This window comes from Zonotrichia leucophrys, chromosome 10, assembly GCF_028769735.1.
Source record: "Zonotrichia leucophrys gambelii isolate GWCS_2022_RI chromosome 10, RI_Zleu_2.0, whole genome shotgun sequence".
Taxonomy (NCBI): domain Eukaryota; kingdom Metazoa; phylum Chordata; class Aves; order Passeriformes; family Passerellidae; genus Zonotrichia; species Zonotrichia leucophrys.
This window is the reverse complement of record NC_088180.1, coordinates 6,045,749-6,067,774: the sequence shown is the minus strand read 5'-3', so window position 1 is coordinate 6,067,774 and position 22,026 is coordinate 6,045,749. Positions and strand designations below refer to the sequence as shown.

Here is a 22,026-nt window from a genome sequence, read left to right as displayed (position 1 = left end):
CCTTTAAGTTAGGGGAGATTCTAACTCACTCAGGTCCTTATTACTGAAAGACTTTTCCCCCCCTGTGTCTGACACCTGACTGCTCCTGCATTAACCTTTTGGACAGAAGAAAGTTTTAGGAGTAGCCCTTGACAAAGATGAATGAAAGCTTTGCTACTGGATTCAAGGCTGTATGAAACTATCTCAGTTTCAGATTTTGGAAGAAGGACAAATCTTATTTTACACTAATTAAATAGATTAGCACATTGGACCACATCTAAAACCTCCAGCTGTCATATTTGAATGACTCCAGTAAGCATTACAAGTTCACCTTCTGGCTTTTGGTTTTGAACATCCACAACCATTCCATCTAAAATTACAGTGGGTGCTAAAAAGCCACACAAATCTACAATAAATCTAAAGGAAAGTTTTCCTGATGTCCCTGAGACTGGAAACACCAACTTTCACATATGCTGCCTCTGGGTACCGCACAATTAAATCCATTGACCTCTCAAAGTTCTCTCTTTAAAACACACCGAGGCTTTCAATGGGCAGTGTAGAGCCCCACTGGACCTCTAAATGGGCAACAGCTTTAAAATATGCATTTGGCCAATGGAATTATTAAGGTATATTGTGGTAATACGTATTTGCTACTCAGGATGCACTTCTAAAAGGTTTCTAATGAAAATATCTTTAATAAGTAATTTTGTTGTTAGGGTACAGGAGCCACTTCTCAAGCACTCAGCTACATCAGCTTTGTTTGCAAAGTATCTGCCTTAAGAGTTTATCCATCTGTCTTGTTCAAAATAAGCTGTGGTTTTGATTCTAGAGTATGCAACAAATCTGTTATTACATAGGTCTGTTATTTTGGAACCCAGCTGGACAGGGTCTCAAAGATCTGCTGAAGGTGACCCCAAGTGAACTGGGGAATTCATCCAGACAATCTCCAGAGATCCCTTTGTTCTGTGACTTACAACTGCAGCTCATGTTTTCTCTCAGATTTCCCCTAATGAGCAGAAGCTTACCTTTGTATCCAAAAATCACCACCTTGCCCTGAGATCTTGCCAAAACCCCTCATGTATATTGTACTTCAGCATAAATACACATAACAATTACATTTTCATACCACAGGATCTCAGCAATTTGTGATCATTCCATGCAACATACCACAGAATACGAAACAACAAAACAGTTCTACTTCCATTTTTAGTTTAAGTGCCTCCAATTAGGCAATAAAATTAATTCTAAAGTTTCTGAAACCACACCAGACTGGCTGAAGGAACTTCACCCACAGTTCATCCAGACAGTAAGTCAGAACCATCTCTGCTGGGTACCATGTATGTTCTAACTCCTATGGGTTTTATCACCAATGCTTTTGTGGTACCAAAACCAGCCAGCACTGCTTTCCCAGCTGTTTGGACTTCATCCTGAACATCAAAATATTTCATATTTTTCTTTAAATGACAGACAAAAATAGAACAACCTCTAGGTCCATTTTTTAAAGACTTCTTGATTTTCATATGTACAATGTTTTTGAAAAGTAACTCCATTAAGGGACACAATTTAGTAAGTGAGCAAAAACACCTCTCCAAAATACAATCTCTGAGGCTTCACCATTTCAGGGCAGTGTTCATGTTTTTCAAGGCTTTAGTTTGACTATTATAAGACAATTAACTACATGGTAGAAGGCAGTGTAAAAGAAGCCTGAAGAAAAAATTGTTCCTGGAAGAAGGAAAGAAACACAGTTTTTGTTCTGACAAGAAATTCTCTCCTTTCCTGTGCTGTGGTACACAGAGCAGGATCTACAGGACAGGCATGGACACATACCCTAAATACCTGGCATGCCTTCCCCACCCTCCCAGCAGGAAGGCAGCTCTCCAGCTCATGAGCTCATGCACAGCCCCACAGCTGCAATTCCTAACGCACTCTGGATAAGGAGCAGAGCACAGCTCAGGATGCTGAATTTCCCTTTGCATCTGCACACCTGCACATCCAGGCTAGAGGGGCTCACACAGACACATCTCCATCCTGTTCCTGAAACTTTCTACCCAGCAGTTCACCTGAGATTATTTCCATGGATTCTTATTAATTGTATTCAATTTATATCCTACTTGATTCTGTGAAAGTTGAAGACCAAAAACCTTTGCATCCTAAGGATAAATATTCTTTATGCCACAGAAATCTTGATCAATGAAGTTAAAAGAATATTAACTTTTTTTTTAATTACTTCCTATGCCCCAAAATATCTTGCTGACCCTTCTGTGCCTACTTTTTTGCACCAGCCCTAGGCTGGGATGTCTAACATTTGGGAAGGTCACCCCACTGCAGAACAGCTTCCTGTGTTATGGACTGATTAAAGACACAGACTGTGTTACATGAACTGTGGCCAAAGGCCAGTAAGGTACACTAATGCAATTACTGCCTTTACTGAGGTCTCACTATGTGGGATATAAGTGCAGGGGCCTCTTGGGAGGCAGACTTCCACAGAAAAGATTACCATGAATAATGCTAGAAAAAGGTCTTTCAGGAAACAACATATTACTTATTTGTCCTTGTGCCAACTCTGCCTCAAAAACTGACAAGAGGCAATAGTCTCAGAAACAACGGGCCTGATTGCAATTCACAGAAAAAGAAACACAAGAATGAGTTCACAGCCAAACAGGAACATTAATAAAGTATCCCTTTGATAATAGCAGGACATGCCTATAATACCCATGTTTTCACAACCACTTGAATCTTATCTCAAGAGATCCAATATCCCAGGCAGTAGAAAAATCCTTTTGAAACTTGGATTTGCTCTTAACAACACAGCCTTTTCTTCTTTGAAAACCTAACACCTGCTCTCCAATGTGTATTTGTAATTCAGGCCCCTGTCCTGGTGGTTCTGCTGTAACAGAGAGCAGAGGGATCGCCTCTGGCATGTACAAGAATATCAATCTTGCTAATGTGATTAGAAGCAGCTGTGAAGACAAATGTATACAGATTTGAAGCTGTCTGTGGTGTAGGTGCACGTACCAGTTGCCAACATACACAAATCCTCAGGCCATCGTCTTTTCCCTGCAGTTGATGCCCGTGCTAACTGGATATAGAACATGTGCTGCTTTCACTTGGCCTTCCAAATTCAATATCCAGCACTAACTGTGACCAATGGCCAATATAAACAGGTAGTCTGATCAGCAAAATTTCCACTTTCATGTGAATGCAATAAATATTTCAATAAGCAATAACTATTTATTGAAATGTCAGACCAAATTATTGCAAATTGCAATAATTTAGTGAATTATTCAATAATTTAAATGCTGCAATAAACACCTTAATATGTATTGCAGTATAGTTTCATAAATCATAAACTGACCAACATCTAGAGTATATTATATGTGCTATACAAACATGCAGCAGCTCCTTCATATACAAACACTACACAAGCTTGCATACACATAATTCCTCAATTAAATGGTGGGGAGGGATTTACCAGTGCATAAATAAGACTAACTGCTTAGGTTTAGACACATGGTTTTTAAATCTGTTTGTGCACATTTCAGTGAACTGAAAAACATATTTCAGTTCTAACTACTGGTAACTGTTTGTCCCTTTGTAAACACTCCTGTCATGAAAATGAATCTCAAATGAAAAGATTTATTAGAGGCAGACTTCATCACAAATAATATCAACATGTAAGAATAAAAGTAAAAATTAATTTGCGTGAACAGTTTTGCCTGCATGCATTAGGCAGCATCCACAGAACTTGACAAGTCAAATAGCCTGATTTTGAATTTCAAAATATTTTTTAAGGCCTTGACCATACTTGTTTTATGATTTGAATTTTGCAGGTCTTCACTGTCAACCCATCACTCCTATTATTTCATTTGGAATGCAACATGTTATCCCCAAGTACTGAAGTAATTTTCATGGCAGTAGCAGCAAAAATCCAGAATTACTGCTACTGTTGGATAAGGCCAGAGCTGACTTCACAGAACTGTGTGTATCAGAAACAGGGCCAAAAGCAATCCTGTATTAAAAGACCATTGCTATCCCCAAAATTTCCTGCAGAACAATGCGAAATGGGAGCTGGAGATTGAGATCTTGCCCGGGCTGTGCAGTGAGGGCAGGCACAGCTTCACGCACAGCACCGGGATCCATTTCCTCTGTCTCAGCCTGCAGGGCTGCTGCCAAGCATGTTTACTGATGAATTCCCCATGCTCTGCAGCAGGCTGCACATGAACAAGATTTTCAACCTAAACACAACCCACTAAAACTTTATACAGCTGAGGTTTGCTCTCCTCATAGAATGCTCTAAGAAATGTTATGTTTTGCTGTAACAGTAAACCAGGTAATGGTGAAATGCACTTGGGCTGGGCTGCACAAACATGCAGGAAGCTGAGCCTGCCCAATTTACCTGTGGGAATGAGCAACACACTGCACATTAGCTCCAGGATTGCCTTTGGATTTGAAACAGGGAGGACTAAGGGATTCTCCATATAAAAGAAGGATAAATCACAGAGAACAGGGAGGGAAGAAATTCAATATACCAAGAAAAAAAATAATCCTTATTGCTCTGCAGTATCAGATCTAACCTGGATGGTGCTAGAAAACCAACATTTACAAAAAAAAGGTTATAAACAGTCACTCGAGAAAGCCAGGTTTTTTTATAGGCTCAGACTCAGTTAATCTTTTCAGAAACAATGAAAATAACTAGACTTTCCTTCCAATTATTTTTAAGCTAAACATATATGGTATAAGTGACAGTCATGCATAAACATCTGAAAATACTGTAACTATCCAATAAAGGATTAAGAATGTTCACTAAAGCTGATATGGGTTTTGGATTAAGATCAAAATAAAACCCTCAAAACGAAGCCCAGAACCTAACTAATTAAAAGAAAAAGCAAACACTTGACAGCAAGATTGTTAAATAATTGAAAGCCCTCTCAAGGAGAATTAAGACCTTTTAAACTCAGAATACCAAGTTCTAAATACATAATGAAACTAAAGCTAGACAAATTAGGCTAATCAGCATGCCTTTTTTTTACTCTTTTCCCTACTAATGTTCTGTATGTTGACTGAGATAACATCACTGTGTTTTATTCTCTGTGTCTGGCTGCTGAGATTCAGGTTTGATTAACGCACAAACACTGGAGTCATGCTCTCTCTCATGCTCTTGGAACTCCATGGCAACTGCTGCTCCTGGGGTGACAAACAGCAGCCCTGTGGCAGCAGCTCAGGGAGCAGCTCTTCTTCTCAGACAGCCTTGGGCTAAGGGAAGCAGGGTTTAAAGAGGATCCTCCTTCAGATGCAGCTTTCACTGCTACAGTCAGTCTGGAACTGGCCCAGTAGAGCCAGGCACCCACCTGAATCAAACTCCATCCTCTACACCACAACTGAATTTGTCAGTCTGAGTGCAGACAGAGGTAACCATGCTGTATAAAATCAAGGAATGGGAAACTGGCTGGTATTTCTGCTTTCCCCTGACAGTTTCTGTTCAGCATCAGGCTTTTCTTCTATTCAAATGACTTGGCCATGTGCAAGAATCTCTTTGATATATTGTATTTCATACATTGTATTTTCAGCATATTTTTCAATCTAGTTACAAACATAGTGGAGTCATTCAACTGATATTTTTCCTATTTTTTCAAAACTTTTAATTTTGTGAAAACTGAAATATTTCCTCACTATATGTTTGTTTTGCTGGAAATGAAGACAGGGATGTCAAAATAATTTGCACTTTCTTGTTTCACTTCAAACCTGAAACACCTTATAACGCTGAAAACTAAAATGCTTTTACATCCCAATAATATCAAAATTATATATATTTTTATATATATATATATATATACACACACGTCTAAGACTTCACAATACTGATCCCAAATAATTGGATACTTAAAAATGTTTTGTATTCCTGGAACCTTTTCCCATCTTCAGTTTTTGTTCATTTTGGAATGAACATAAGTAGTCAAAATGTTAACACTGCAACAATACAATGCAACCCTCTCCCTAAGACACACAGAGCGGACAAACAATAAGTTACATTACAACTCACATCAATTTTTACATAAACAATGACCTGTTGTTTGTTTCAGGATGCTTTGGCTCTTGTCAGTAATGTTAAAGCACCTGATTTGCATTACAGAAAACCCATGAGATATAGAGGGCATTTGAAACTGAATTTTACACAGAAAGATTCACTAACTTTCTCACTGCTGCATAGGAAACGTGTGCAAGCCTGAAATGCAGCTGTGCATCCCACCCTGCCTTCCCTGGGGATGCCAGTCCCAGTGCCTTATGCCACATTCCCACCAGTCCCACTCCCGGCTCAGGGCCAGCAGCACTGGCTGCCTTTCACCACATCTGCATTTGATGCGTTATTTATCATTTTACTACTTCAGCTGATCAAAGTAATGGACTAGATGTTGACTTTTCAGATGTTTTGGCAGCATAGTTGGAGGAACTTGAAATTATTAAGCAGATGTTCTGTGCCATAACTGGGGGCTTGTCTTGCTCTAATGAGATGCAGTATTTGTTACAATGAAGGAAATTGCTTGTGGATTTGCTATAATGCATTTTACATACATGGGGTTACATTTATACTGGAGCAATGAAAAGAAAATACAGTAAAAGTCTACATTACTTTTCAGATCTGATGATGTCACCAGACTCATATTATTACATCTGAAAAAAGATCAAGCTCTACTTTTTGAGGTCTGTTTCTGTTTTTATACTTGATATTCACCTCAGTGGTGAAATGGGTCCAAACAGTTAGCTCTTTGTGATCTCCCTCCAGAGGAATCACTGTACTATTGCAGCAGAACCAACCAGAGTAGGCTGCACCTCTGGTTTTAGGCCTCTGACCAAAATTATGCAGAAGCAGATCTCCTCCCTTTGTAGATATATGAGCAAATTTAATGCACAGTTTCTCTGGCTCTTTCAAATTCAATTTTAAATTTGTGGTGTTTGGATTTAAATTCAGAGTTACATAGTGCAATATGGAAAGTAAATTAACAAATTCACAAGTTGACTAGGTGGACAAATGCCAGAGATTTGTATCAATCTGGGTGTAAGAGTGAGGACTGATCCAGAAAAACATTAACAAGAATTGTCTGTCCTTTGTAAAAGACCTCAAACTGTGGCTTAGATATTTATTATGCACCACACTTATAAAACTTCCAAGATGTCTAATGGAAACAGAGCACAATAGAAGCCAGTTCTGCTTTTCATTTTATATACTACCACTGGGAATCTCTTTCTTCTGATGTTCATCCATATTATAAGCTTTTTCTTCACAGTGGGTAAGAGTTTCCTTGCCTTGAAAATAGCAATTCATCATAGCAAGAAGGAATATTGAGCGTATATAAATGCCAGTCCAACTACTTATACTGTCTAAACTGGCAAAATCATTTCATTCCCTTCATAACACTCAGCACTACCAAGTAACTCCATCAAAACACTACCAGAACACTCCAGAGACACAGAAATGCCAATATTTAATTAATAAGGTACAACAGGCACCCACATGCATACTAATATGCAGCCTCATTTTTCTAGCAAACAGTAACACCAGTGAGAGCTCTGAACTCTGCTCCCTTGAAAGCCTGTGAGATGAAGTTGGAAATTGTCAATCTGAGGGCTCTTAAACGAATGCCACATTAAAAAATACACTGTAATCCTTAATCCTTTTGAACCCTCTATAGAAGGTTATCTTTACAACATCTCATCCCTTCCCCCTCTTAAAATCCTGCACAGTGACTCCAAACTAAGCCTGGCTCAGTGAGTCTCAGCCCTGAGCTGCAGCCACAGGCACTAAGCTTCTCTTTCCTACACACAAACCATCAAATCTTCTCCTACAGCCCACAGACAGTGGATTTATCAGAACAGGAGAGGCTTAAGCAAACAACTTTACCTTGTGTTTGTCCCAGGCCAGAGCAGGGACAGCAGCAGCAGCAGATTTCAGGAACCTGCAGGCAGGGCTGAGCCTGCAGCAGTGAGGGGTGCCAGGAAATGGCTGCCCCTGTGATCAGAGCCACACCTGGGGCAGCCTGGATCTCTCCCTTTGGGCAAAATCTGCTCATGATTTAAGTGCCCTACACCATTGTCAATGTCAAATACCACCAAGCCACCAAGGAGGCAAACACAGCAGCAGCAGCCTGGCCAGATCAGAAACCCAACAAATTCCAGACTCCAGCAGGCTCCCTAAAATTTTCAACCAGCCACAACTTCTGACCTGTGACCTCACACCACACTGCTGTTGGTAACTATGACCAAAGGCTTTGGCCACACTTTAGACTCACCCAAAACTTAGTTTCAAAACTGAGAAGTATTTAGAATGCTAAACAGGTAAAATCCACAAATTTTAGTGGAACCAGAACTATGGATCTACCCTACTCTATATCTACCCTTTTAGTATATGTAGCTGTTAACTTCTGAAACCCATATTATGCCATGGAAATTACATTAAGAAAATAGTATTTTACACCTAAATCTTCTGGAAAGTGCAAGTTCTACTACTGACAGTATGCATAATGAATTTTTGAGTACACAAATGGAAACTGTGAACATAAATGTTTAGATTCACGTTTGAGTCTCTCTGAAGTTATTGCTTTTTTTCATATTAGCTGAGACTGGAACTGGCTCAAAATGAACAAACTGTAAGTGAAAAGTATCTTAATATGTAATTCTTTCAATATAATGTAACATACTCAGAAGAAATCAGTCCTCCAAAGGAGATGGGAAAGTCTCTGTTTACTAAGACCCCTTTTATAGTTCATGTCTCTATTTCTCCATTACTTCAGTGCTTGGAGCTTTTTAGAACTAGAAATTCTACACACTAGAAATACATGTACTATTTTCCCTTTTTAGGACAATTGTCAGTACTTTAAAAGTTCAGTAGAATAAATGTTTCATTTCTAGTCACCATTTTAATTACTCAGGACCACAGTCTGTAAAACAACAGACACACACATTTTGGGGAGGGGTAAAGAAGGAAAGGACTTTGGTCTCTGAGATGATCCTAAATCCCTTCTTTGTGTACTTGTAACTTGTTGACAGAATGAAAGAAGAGTCTAAATCCCATGTTTATGTCACTTTTCTGAGTCCCTGCTCTCACACACACCCAAGAGAACCTTGCCCAACTCTGCTCCCTGAACCTTTGAGCAGAGTAGAGCTGCAGGTGCACTCTTTGAACTCATCATTTTTCAAAGAAACTGAAAATTTCTAGCGAGTTCCTGAGCCTCCATGGAATTATATGCATACCAAATCTCTGAAAACAAAGAAATCTGGATATTATCAGCATGCAACAAAGTTTTTCAGGATCAGACTTCAGTTCTGTTCACTTTTTTAGTTACATGTGGAATTTTCTTCTAAATTACCTCATTCAAAAGCCATTGGAGTGAATGGGAAAAACTCATGCTGACCTGAACAATTCTTATACCATTAGGACCTATAAAAAGTTATATTTATATTGCTTTTCTTTAACTTCAGCAGCAACCTGACTAGGAGCTCTGCAGCCTGCTACACACACAGCACCACATTAGGACAATTGCTCTTGGCTGGAATAGATAAATGTGAAAGCTTTTCTGAAATTGAACATATGGAAAATACTATGAAACTATTGAAAACCTTTTGAAATGCATAATTGAATCAACAAAAACCATTTCCACACATTAAAAAAGAAAAAAGATAGCGTATTCACTTGATTTTTAAAACAGCAAATTCTAAAAGAAATGTGCTGAATTGTACAAGGAATGTGTTGAATAAATATTTCATGCATTTAACAACAAAAATGGAACATGTCTTGATAATCCTTTGCTTAACTGTTGCCCTGTTTATTCAATACTCCCCAAAGTTAATGCAAAACATGTTAAAATGATTACACAGTCCTGACCTTGCAGCTCTATTTTATTCTCCAGACTATTTCATAAATTTGGGAGATAGAGCAGGATCACTGGGGTTCATGCAAGCAGAGCACACCTGCAGAATACTGTGACCCCCAAGCTTCCCTCCATTCTTGTCATCATGCTATAAGGAATGGTTGTGCAGATCTGCCTGACAAGGACTCCTAGGACTACAGACATGGAACTCATACAAAATAATTTCCTTGTCAAGCTGTAAAATACATCTGCTCAGAGCATCTGATCCTGCATGGCTCTGCTACAAAAGGAATCTATAACCAAACAGAGCAGATTTAGGAGAATTCAGACTAAGAATCATTTTTTATATCCCCAGAGGTGTAGGAGTAAGGACAGGATACCTTCTTTTCATTGGTGTTTTACTATATGGAATTCAAGGGAAGTTAGAATGTTGATTCAACAGCAAAGACAAATTTTTGAGTGAAATTTTGTCTCTGAAGCTTAACAGAGGGCTTTTCCCATGGACAACAGGAGTCAGTAGACAATAGCAGCAAACAAGACCAAAGCATCCCAAAGCTCAGCACTCATTATGCAACAGTTACTGGGACACAGCAACCATCCACTGCAGAGTGGGAGAAATAACACATTCTCTTCCTTATCTTGTGAAATGGAGAGTCCAAAAGAGTTTTTTAATCTTTCCAGTGGGTAGGACTGTAGGTTGCCACATAACCTTTGGGAGAACTGACAGAAGAGAGATAATAAGAAATAAAGATAATTTCTTATTCATATATGGCAGAGGTTTTGCTGCTGAGAAAGCTGTGCTTGCTCCAAAGCAGAGGGCTCAGAAAAGATGGAGACAAACCCCCTGGAATTGCCAGGGCAGGTTAAATTCTCAGTGTACATTAATTTAAAGCAACCTTGCTCAATGGTGATTTTCACTCCTGGATAATCACATCCACAACCCCCAATAGGCCTCTGTTTCCAGGGTATTCTCTTGCCCACCTTCACACAACTCAGACTCTCCCCAAATCAAAGGGATCCAAATCCTCTTGCAGCAAGCTTTAGGCTGCTCTGCACAGCCCCTGGACACAATGAAGCTGTGTAAGAAGCACAGACAGATAAGGACTGGTACAGGCTGATTACATGAGCTCATTTATTGTTGACTCATGTAGCCCCACTTATTGCAGACTGCCTGACAGTCAAGTCAGACATTGACAAAGTTGTGCTGAAGCTACATAGTGCTTAATGTCAATAGCTTGTGTTTTGTGGATCAAAGCATTCCACTGATTCCAATTTATGGGGTGGAGGTCTTTGGTTTTAATTAATTTCCGAATATTGGATGTCTGCATCTTGTTTCAAGGGACACTAATAGATAAAACAGACAAATTTTATCAAGGTATCTGCACCACTCACTGCTACACATGCTTTGCAAATAACAAATCTTCCTTCTGCATTCTGTTCTAGCCTAGGAATCTTCAGTACCACACAATCTGGATACAATTTTGTTGCTACATCTGAGCCTGAAAGCCACATCTGTCCTTAACTTTCTGTTCCAACCAAAAGAACTAAAAAGTGTGCTTTGAAATGAGAGCTTCATTCTTCCTGGGACATTTCCCCAACTCACAATAATGCAACTGGACAGGTCAGATACTCTAAAATACACCAGTAAATATTGGTCACCTGGACACAGGGCAGTGCCTCTCTTACAGCAAACCCAGGCTACATTTATCTAAGGCCTGTATGACCTGTCTGCTTTCTCTCACTTTCCTGTCTTACAAATACATTCTGTTTACACAGTTTATCTTCCATTGCACTTCAGAGTGTCTTGAATTTACAGCTGAATGACAACATTTGATGGATGTAATTTCCCATTTTCCTAAAGGCACTAACAACCATTTCCCATTCTTGAGGCTCATCCAGGTGTCCATCTATAAACACTCATTTCTTGCTCTCACCACTCTTTAACCCACTTTCCCCTCCAAATAGCAAGTAGAAAAGTGAGGAAATGAAAGTATGCACAATGAATTAAAACATTACATGTGTTGCATGTGATTTACTACAGGGAAATGGCTCATTTTAGTCACCAGAGTATGGTGGGCCCTGCTTAAAACAGTACACTTAAAAAAATACATATGCATTATTAATTATTGTAACAAACCCCAAATCAAAGGTAAAAGCCAGGCTCTACTATCACTAAGCTTCTTACAAATGCAAGTCAAAATATGTATATTAATAAAATGATACAGCAAGAATAACTATAAAAGGTAAGTTGCCATGTGGAAGCACTAGGTTTCCATATACATAAATATCTCAGCAATTTTTTTTATTAAAGGTTTCTATAGAAGTAGTTACATATTTCAGTAATACACAGGATATTTACAATTTCCAGGTCAAGCTCAACACAACAGATGTTCAGGAAGCAGATTTATAGATGAAGTCAAAGAAATGCCTCAGATACTTTACCACAACCATACTTATAAAAATGCAAACTTCCATGTGCTTTCTCTTGTGATCCATTCACAAACCAGCAATAAATAAAGGGGAAAACAGGGACATAGTATAAGTGAACTTCTTGTTCTGCATTTGAATGAATTCTAGTCTCATAAGTGAGCAATATTTCAAAAACATTTCAGTTAAAAGTGAAATAGGATGTTCAGTAATGTGTGGAAAATGGATATTTCACTGCCTCACAAAGGATTTCCACTGAGTCTGAAGGAAATCAAAGATCATATTCCATCAGAATTCAAGAAGGATTTTATGCCTATAGTGCCTAAGCTCTTGTCAGTAATTACAGGTATGTGCTTCAGGATGTCTTGTATCTATCATTATGGAAGCAGGCACTATTTAAGTTGTAACTAATCATTAGAAATAAACACTATCTACTTATTACATTTCAAGTCTCCCAAAACTGTCTGATGCCTCATTGATGAATCTGTCTGCCTACAGCATTTCACATAAAACAGGAGAAGCAAAATCAAATTGTTTTAGGAAATAAAGTGCACACAATTAAAGGACATGCACTGTAAAGAACAACTAGCCACAGACTGGAATAGAAGCAATCAGAAATTTCTAACAGGTGGAGGCAAAAGAGAAGCAGAGAAGTGTGGTCTGCTGCAATGAGAAATAAAGACTTCAAGCAGCTGCCTCATTGAATATAATAACTTGCAGCTGGGTGAACCTCAGCACAGCTGGATTATTTCTAGAGATAGTGTGTATAGATTCCCAGTATATATGCATATATACATATATAGTTGCAAGATATATGTATATCTGTATGTTTACTAACTAGAAGTAAGTTACTTGATAAAGTATAAATATAACAGTGAGATGACTTCTTGTCCTCTGGGTGAAAACATTAGGCTGTCCAAGAATTGCACAGAAAGCTGGGAGAATGCAGCTCAGCACAGCCTCTCCTGAGCCCCAAGGAGCTGGCAGTCACAAATCAGGGAAAGCCAGGCATTCACAAACTGGGACTCAGTTATCTTTGGGTCTCAAGGACTGCGCTGCCAAGGATCACAGGCACTCAGGAAACACACACCAGGCCCCACCTTCCTGACCATACACAACAATCAATTCTCTGAGCACTCTAAACTGAAGTTCCACTTCCAGTTAGCATAAACAGATGACACAAATGTTAGATTTCTCCATATATATCAACCTACACAGTGTTTCTAGAATGGTTTTGTACCAAGATGTAATGAACGCCAGCAATGGACACTGAACTAATAATGTGCATATAAACAATGTATATCTACAATTTGTTTATAAACATATCTCACAATTCTAAGAGGAGAAAAAAAAACCCACACTAAACCACCAAATACAAGCATAATATAGTCAGGTTTGGCCTTGGAACAGCTTTCTGCTGTTCCACCGCTGAATGGAAAATACTCCACAAACATTTTATTGACAAGACTTCAGAAATGAATAAATGCTCTCCTCTCAAGCCCTTATACCCTTAGGGTCTGCACAAAGCCCAGGCCACTGAGCCACAGCCTCCCAAGCCTGAAACACCAGCACAGCAGCTCTGTCCCTACATCTGACTGTCCAGGACCCACCAAGAGCTTCTGCATCATCCTGGTAACTGCACTCCCCAAACCTCCTCTCTGACTCCTGGCTACTCCAAAGTGCTTGATGCTACATGCACCTCACAGCACTGGACCAGGATTTTTAAGAGATCTCAGGCTTTTCTTCCATTTTATAATTACTTAAATCATATTAATCAGACCTCAATCAGTGTCTTCAGTGTCATCAATTGCCAGCAAACTCGAGAAGTTTCTTAGCAACTTTAACATCTTGAGCTGGGCCACTACATTTTGATGTGTTAGAAGCTATTTTGTCATTCAGAACGAGTGACAACTGTTATTAAAAATCCAGCAAGAAAAAAACCACAAATCAATAAATGCTGCAGCTTTGCATTACTCTTCAGTCTCCATCTTAATGCCCAAACTGATTCATACTAAATTTTAAATACCTCTTGTCTGACACAAAGTATTGAAGTTGCAGAGTTTACTAGACACTGGTGGAAGCCATAAATTTCATTTTCTTCTGAGGTTATATTTATCCCAGCTGTAGAAGGCAGACATCTCTAGCTAGACGTCAGGTTACTAGAAGGTACTTCAAGACAAAAGTGAACTGATAAATGATTTTACAGCATGTACAGATTTACCTGCACAGTGAGTTCTCCTCTGAAAACAGCACAGTCTTCAGGGATAGAGTATTGACCTGAGTGTCATTTTAGAGAAAAGAGTACCATTGAAGTTCAGTGTGAAAAACCACACTGACCAAATATCCCTCCATTCATTCAATGCTTGGATTCTGATACATTTCAAGTAAAGAGAAGCCAGCTGAAACTGCCTCCTGGCGTGTCACAAGGCTGGGTGCTGACTCTTGGCCCTGTAAGCCTCTATCGGCCCAGCTGACTTTCAGTCACTCTTTGTGGTGCCCATCAGTAGTCAGGTCTGGCAACAACAACACTGGGGGACACATTTTTTCCCCCCACAGAAAATGCAGCGGTGACATCAGTGCCATTTGACACACCCTGCTTTCAGCTACAGGAACGTTCATTCCAGCTGAAACTCAGCCTGACTCCCACTCTGCTCCCAGGAGCAACACAGTGTTTCAGGCTCTGTAAAAATCCCTGCCTCTCTCAGCACCAAGCACAACAGGGAGGGCACAGCAGCAAGCCAGGCCTGGCAGTCAGAAGGAAGGAATGGAAGAAAGGCTTGCAGGCCTTGCAGAGCTCCTGCTGCCTGCCAGAGCAGGTGAAGGCACAGCCCCCGGAGCACCCAGCGGGGACGGGGCCGCTGAGGGGACGGGACGGGGCCGCTCCGTTCCCGCTCCGCGCAGCCCTCCGGCCTCCAGGCCTGGCTGCCAGCAGCAGCTCTTCAGCTGCTCCCGAGATCTGAGCGTGGCTCTGCTCCTAGAAACTCGGCTGGCTTCATGCAGCACTTGGAGCCAAAGACATCTTGACTTTACGGAGTGGAACTGAATCAAGTGTACAGACAGCGCTGGGATGATCCCCGAGCCACGTCCCCGCTCCTGCTATTGCCTCCAGAGCCAACATGCAGCCAGCCCCAACACAAGCCACAGCTGCACATGTAAAATCACACACACTGGGAACAGCCAGCATTCCTGGGCAGTAAATGGCCTGCAGTCACCTGAAAGGGGAGCTCTGAAACTAAAGCTGATTTGTTTACAACAAAAAGCAAACCAAAATATCATTTGGAGGCTATGCTTGGTCAAGCATGCATTTTAGAAAACTTTCCATTAAAAATCCACTGTAAAACAACAAAACAAACAAAAAATTAACATAATTATTTCCATTTAAATTTAACATTTGCATTACTTTGAGGGAAGAGCCTCAATATCTGTTAGGAGTAAATCATGTCTGACTTTCAGCAGACCAAGCTCTGATTTGCAAAAACTCTACTTTTCTCTAAGAAAACGAAATTGCTCAAATGCAGTATTTTTCTCCTTATAATTTCCTTCACTTAGGAAGAAAAAAGCCAAGCCCCCAAAGAACACATTTTTAGCTCTTTCAAGTTTTACACACTTGGGGGGCAGCCCTGACTGGTCACCATTCTGCAGAGCAACCAGGCCAGTAAAGCCCAAAGTCCCTGCAGAGAGCAGAGCTCACGGTGCCTGTGCCTGCACAGGGGTAACTCTACCAGCTGGAACAGAAAGCCAGGCTGGCTGGGACTGCTGCTTAGAAGGCTGTTTATTACACATACCTGGCTGACATTTTCAAACAGAAGTCAAAGCAAGAGGGTCTGGAGCTGACTGGGATTTTTTGCAGTTGTTGATTTGGAAATACTGCATTTGATGATGAATTCTGGATTTACGAGACTATCCAGGTATCCTCCTGAAGACAAAATATCAGGCACAGTTCTCCTAAGAGGACTTTATTCCATATTTAACCTTACAGAGAATTTCTGACAAAAAAGTCTGCAGCTGTCCCCCTCCTTTCAACAAATGCAGCCTTTTTTCAGTAAGAGTGACTCCTGTGGCCACATCCCCCCAGTTACCCTTTTCAATCCACCAACAGGTTCTCTCTTTTCAATAGATTGTTTTATCCAGCCATCAAAAGGTTATGAATTTTTCATCACAATTGAAAATGAAAGTTAATTGAACTTAATATTTCAAATTAAAAGAGTTCAATTACCAGTATGATAAAAACATTAATTATGTTTTTAAACTTCCTTACAGGTGTTATGGTTACATCACTGTGATGTTTTTCCTCTGCCACAACTGGATCCTTCTTCTCAAATCCTGCCCTTAAAGTCATCATGTGCTATTGATTCTCACACACAAACTAGGTTTTTTCATTAAATACTCTACATTCATAGGGTTTATAGTCCTTCAAATATGACCTTTTTAATAAAGACAAAATTTTCTGTTGGAGCAGCAGCAGATAAAATGGGTTAGAAATGCAGCTGCACCAATCTGAATAAGGGAGAAATAAAAATATGTGTATTTTTTAAAAACAACAATAATCACACTTAACTCACCAGCAAGACAGTGCTGTGAATTACAGTTTAACTGCCCTTCTTGATCCAGTATAAACATTAGGAGCAAGCTGTGCTATGCAGGAGAGGGAAAAAGAAATTATCATGGCATGTTCTAGATCCCCTGATTCATCCTTCCTGGCAAAAGATGGAGTGAGTCAAAGCTGCTGTGTAGGAAGCAAGGAGAGGGAGGTGGGCTGAGCTGCCTCAGCACTGGCTGGGTCCTCTCAGCTGGGGTTTGAAAAGGGCTGCATCAAAGCTAATACATCATAACTCTTCAGGGCCACCTTTAGAAGCAGTGCTGCCTGCAGAATGTGCCTTCTGCTTGCTGGGGCACCTGGCTCCCTGCTCTGCCTGAATGCATGGTACAGAGTGCCACAGTTGTACAGCTCTGAAACTTCCTTTTCACAAAGCCAAACGTGGCTTTAACTAGAAACAGCATACACTGAATGATCATAGTTGGAGATAAAGAGGTGCAGCTCTGCCACTCCTCACTTTGCCCACAGCAGATAAGAGCAGCACTGAGACAATAGAAACAACCATTATCAGATCTACCTGGGTGTCAGATATAAACCTACCTTCATCTGCACTGACTCATGTCCAGCTGTAAAAATAGGGAACATCAGCTGTGGATCAAAGCTGCCTGATGGCTCCCATTAAGTAAAAATCACATCTGCCTTTCCAAAACACAATCTGTATAATAATGCAAAACCAAGTTGTTTTCCCTTACCTTCTGCAAAAGGTTCCCATTCATAAAATCGACCCATAAATGGCTTGTTATTGTATGATGCACACTGTACCTCTCTAATATTCCTGCTGCTTTCAGGACACATCTGTTTAGATTAAAAAAAAAAAAAAAAAGTAGCATTATAATCAACAGCAAAGTTATTTTTGCCTTCCTATTATAGAACTTTAGAAGGTTAGTGAAGGCATTGCAAAACTCTAATCCAGATGAATAATATGAACATCAGGAGACTTCTTAAAAACAGGTAACAAGCTGTGCTGTTAAGTAACAGTATCAAAAGTGCCTGTTGAAGAAAATTCATTTGTGAAGTTAATGGAGCAACAGTTCTATTTAAAAAAACAAATTAAAGCTTCTATTGAGCTGTCATTTTCCTCAGCAACAGCACAACACTTCAAGATAAATTCAATATTAGATTAGAATTACTTCCTTTTCACAACAGCTTCACATATTTCATTATTAATGTTTTGGGCTCAGATTCAACAGAGTTGAAACACTCAATGTGCATGCTTCCATAACTTATTAAAAGTTCACCACAGCAGCTTATTCTCATCCTATGCTTCCATACCATATTTCCACTTTTCCTTTTGTATTTCTACAGGCTGCTTATTACAGTCACTGCATGACTTTGCATTTCAAGGCATGCCTTCAGATCCTGAGCTCCTGCAACTCAGGATTTGGTACAGGAGTTTTGCAAACAAAGAGCTGCTTTTATACAAGCACATGTGCACACACAGGTATTGAGGCAGGGCAGGTGTTACAGGTGGAAGTGGCATCCTCCCTTAGGTCACCTGCAATGCACACCTTTGGCAGAGCAGCCTTGCTTGCATGTGAAGTTGATTTCAAAAGCAAATACAAGTTATATACTAAATGACTTTGTTCTGCCTGAATCCTCACTGCAGTTATAGCAGAAGTTTACTCTGTGTGTGGGCACATACAAAGGGGAGAAAGGCTTCTACCAAATGCAGGGAGTTAATTAGCACAATTTCTATGCCTGGACAAAATAGGCAAGATTTGGGCACAGATGCAATTTTTTGCATAGCCTTTAGATAATAAAAATTACTACTAAAAATACTATTCAAAACCAGTAGAATTCACTTTAAGTACTTAACTAGAACCGCAGAATATTTTTTCTAGATGACAGATATCAATGGAAAGCTGGAGATAACATTACATGAAAACAGCATGGCTAAATAACTGTGTTTTCAAAGGGAACAGAAGAGAATCACTAAGAACAGCTGCTGTTGCAACTGCAAGTCAGTTCTCTTATGCCTGTATAGTAGGAAAGACTGGTTGTCTGCTGGGGAAGCCAGGCACATCAGAGGTCCCAGAGGAGTTCTTGCTTTGTATCCACCATCTCCCTCAGAAGATGCTTGTAACTGGATCAAAGAGATGCCACAGTCAAGAGTTTGCAAGTGGGCTATAAACTGTACCAAAGACATGCCCAGGGGAAGGTTCATGGACTACTTTATCTTCTACTAAAATCATGCTAACAAATCTTCTAGAATAAACACAGTTTCTGGCCAAGCAGCCATCTGTGCCTCTTCGCCCACCCTTCTGAGATCTCCAAGTACAGGCAAATACTGCTTTTTTCAACAAACCCTCTAATAAAAATTAAAACCCCACAAAACCCAAAAAAAACCCAAAAACAAACAAACAAAAAGCCTTCCCTGAAAATAGGACTACGAACCACCACATTGAAAGGGTGGGACTAAAAGCCTTTCTAGTGCCAAATGCAGAAAGCAAAGCTATATTCCCACAGCTGAAGCACAGCTCCTTCTGTGTGTGGCACAGCAATGCAGAACACTTATTCAGCACAACCACCATCCCAGGCAAGGAAATGTATTTTTCACGGAAACCAATTATTGCACATATCCTAAAGGTGAAGGGACAGAACCTGAGCTGGCATACATTAAGGCCACTACACTAAATTACAGCAGAACAAACATCAGTTTGTACCAGCCAAGAAGGCAGCCTCAAGGGTTTCTTTCTGGAATGCTTTTCCCTTTTTTTTTGGCACACGTTTTCTACCAGCCTATTGTGAAGTTTAGTTGCTTCTTGTTTTTCCTTTTCTGACCCTTGAGCTCATGCTCTCGTGTACCAGTATTTCTGGCTCATAAACCATTTCCTGTACACCCTGCTCATACCAACTGCAGGCAATGTATGAGTAAAAATATCAAAATATTCATTGCTGTTGCCAACAAATAGTGACACCATCCCTTCTAAGACCTTTTTCATATAGCTACAATTTCTGTTTTTAAACCTATTGCCCACAAGACAGAGACCTCAGTGCTTCAAAGCAGGACCAAGAACAGACAAATACTCTGAACTCTGTGTGGCTCAAGCAAAAATCACAAGAACAGGCTAACTCAGAACATCCCTGATAATTTAGAAGCCCCAACTCAGTTGTCCTTCCTTTATTTCATTCAAGGTTTAACTGCAATATAACATTTTGAGGAAAAATTTGAGCAATCTGATTTGCAAAAACACTTTGCTTTGTTCTTGATACAGATTATGTTCATTTATATTTTTGATGTCTTCTAAGATATTCTTTAGCTATGAAGTACAAGTAGGCAAAATTACTACAGTCCATGAATCACCAAGGCTTAAGAGTTATATTATACTCTATGTATATCCTAGTTAACATCTATGCACCATTTACCAGCCCCACCTAAATTGTTAATGCACAGCTGAATGCAATGACAGTTTTATGCTGCCTACAGCTCAGCCTCCCTGAAAATTAAATCCTTGAGCCTTTCTCAGAAGACCTAAGAGTGCCAGGCACTGTCTCTTGGCCTCTCTGGCTTTTTAGCACTTTTGTAGGCAGAAAACCACTAAAATAAAAGTATTATCCTGTACAATGAAAAGTGAAGCTTCAGTTTAGGGGCTCCTGTAGATCCTCACGTTTTATTTATTCCCTGAGAGCACAAGCTATTTTTACACTTCAATTTAATTACTATTTCTGTCATATCCAGACTAAAACTCCTAAAATACAGCAACAAGCATCTGTGATGAGAAGATGGCAAGCCCAAAGCCAACTCCTATTTCCAGTGTCTAACAGTTGTCCCTTGCAGGGTTCACCATGGGCTTCCCAGCATCCACGGGAGAACTGGGGCAGCCAGGACAGAGCCCTGGGGCTGCAGCACCACCCGCAGCTCTGCCAGCCAAGGGCAGTGTGCTGGAAGCAGCAGGCATGTTGGCATGGCTGCAGGTGAAGAATGTTCTCTGGCTAAGCCAGACTGCTAGGATTTAAACAGCCCAGATCTCTTTCCAAAATTTCCTAGAGACTTTTGGAATGAACTTTGCTGTAATATTTAACTTACTGTGTGATTCTCCCTCAGTTTCCCCTCTGTAACATTAAGGCATTTAAATCGTGATGCCTGGTGGAGACTTGAGAACAGTGTTTTGGTAAACAAAATGTTGACTTTGATACAGGGTTTTGTTAGTGACAGATCTGGAATTTCTTTTTTTTTTCCTCAAAAACTTTGTCCTGGGATTACTGAGGGAGTTAAGGGAGTCCTTTTAAAACCAGATCTAGGGAGGCCAAAGCAGCAAAAAGTATACTTTGCATCTACTAAGATGAATCTCAGATTCCTTTATGTAGAGGCAGATATAAATTATCTAGAAATACATACTCTCTGCTGGGAGAGGGTTTTGAAATTATTGTTCTTTCAGCTGTGCACTATAAAATTAGCTACAGGATCTAGAATGAATAATTTTGTATGTTTTTAGATGATCTTTCACCTACTTCAACTATGCTGTTTGGACAACACAATGACGTAAATTTAGCACGTGGGGCTGCACTCAGCAAAGTGCTTCAAAGTGCTGGATATTGGTATTTTCACACAGGGAAAGGTGTCTCAGAGCTGCTCCTGCTGCATTTGCACTCAGCTGTTTCAAAGAGGACACCTCAGCTTTTCCTGCTGTGCCTTCAGAGCGTGAGGAAATCGCCAGCAGCAGCACAGCACTGTCCTGACCAGGCAGCAGCACTCAAGGGTCAGATTTAGAAGTGTCCCTTTTGGACCTCAGGCCAAGCTTCCTGAAATGCACTGTGCCTGCTGTTGATAGAAACTTTGTACTTTGGAAACAGTGGCTTTATTTATGCCTCAGTTTCTTCTGAAATATGCAGGTATGGAAGTCTGAGGGACAGCAACACACAGTATTCTCTTTGTCATGTACCATTAGAGCTTTCTTAAAATGACCTGCTAGTACAGTTAAAACAAAGAAACCACCCTGCTAGCTTTTTAGCTTTTGGTTAACATTTGAAAAGCACACTTTTGAACAAATCCTTGACACTTGGTTTAATTAAAGAAGTGCTGGCAAAACACCAGAAAATTATCAGTCTGCCAGCTGTGGGCTCACATCTGCCATTAGCAAAGCTGTGTCAAAGCTGTGCTGAGATAACACTTCTGGAAATGTGTAAAGGGCTGATTTGGTCCTGAAACCACCTCTACAG

The 22,026-nt window shown here is 40.1% G+C and overlaps 1 protein-coding gene across 3 annotated transcripts in view; it reads right to left on the bottom strand.

Annotated features, from left to right (window-relative positions):
• The window catches only part of THSD4 (thrombospondin type 1 domain containing 4), a 242,143-nt gene that overhangs the window by 153,370 nt on the left and 66,747 nt on the right, over window positions 1-22,026 (bottom strand). For all 3 annotated transcript variants that reach the window (XM_064722037.1, XM_064722041.1, XM_064722040.1), the window contains one exon: window positions 17,559-17,661. In XM_064722037.1, coding sequence (XP_064578107.1) covers window positions 17,559-17,661 — 103 coding nt within the window. The remainder of the gene's footprint in view (window positions 1-17,558; window positions 17,662-22,026) is intronic.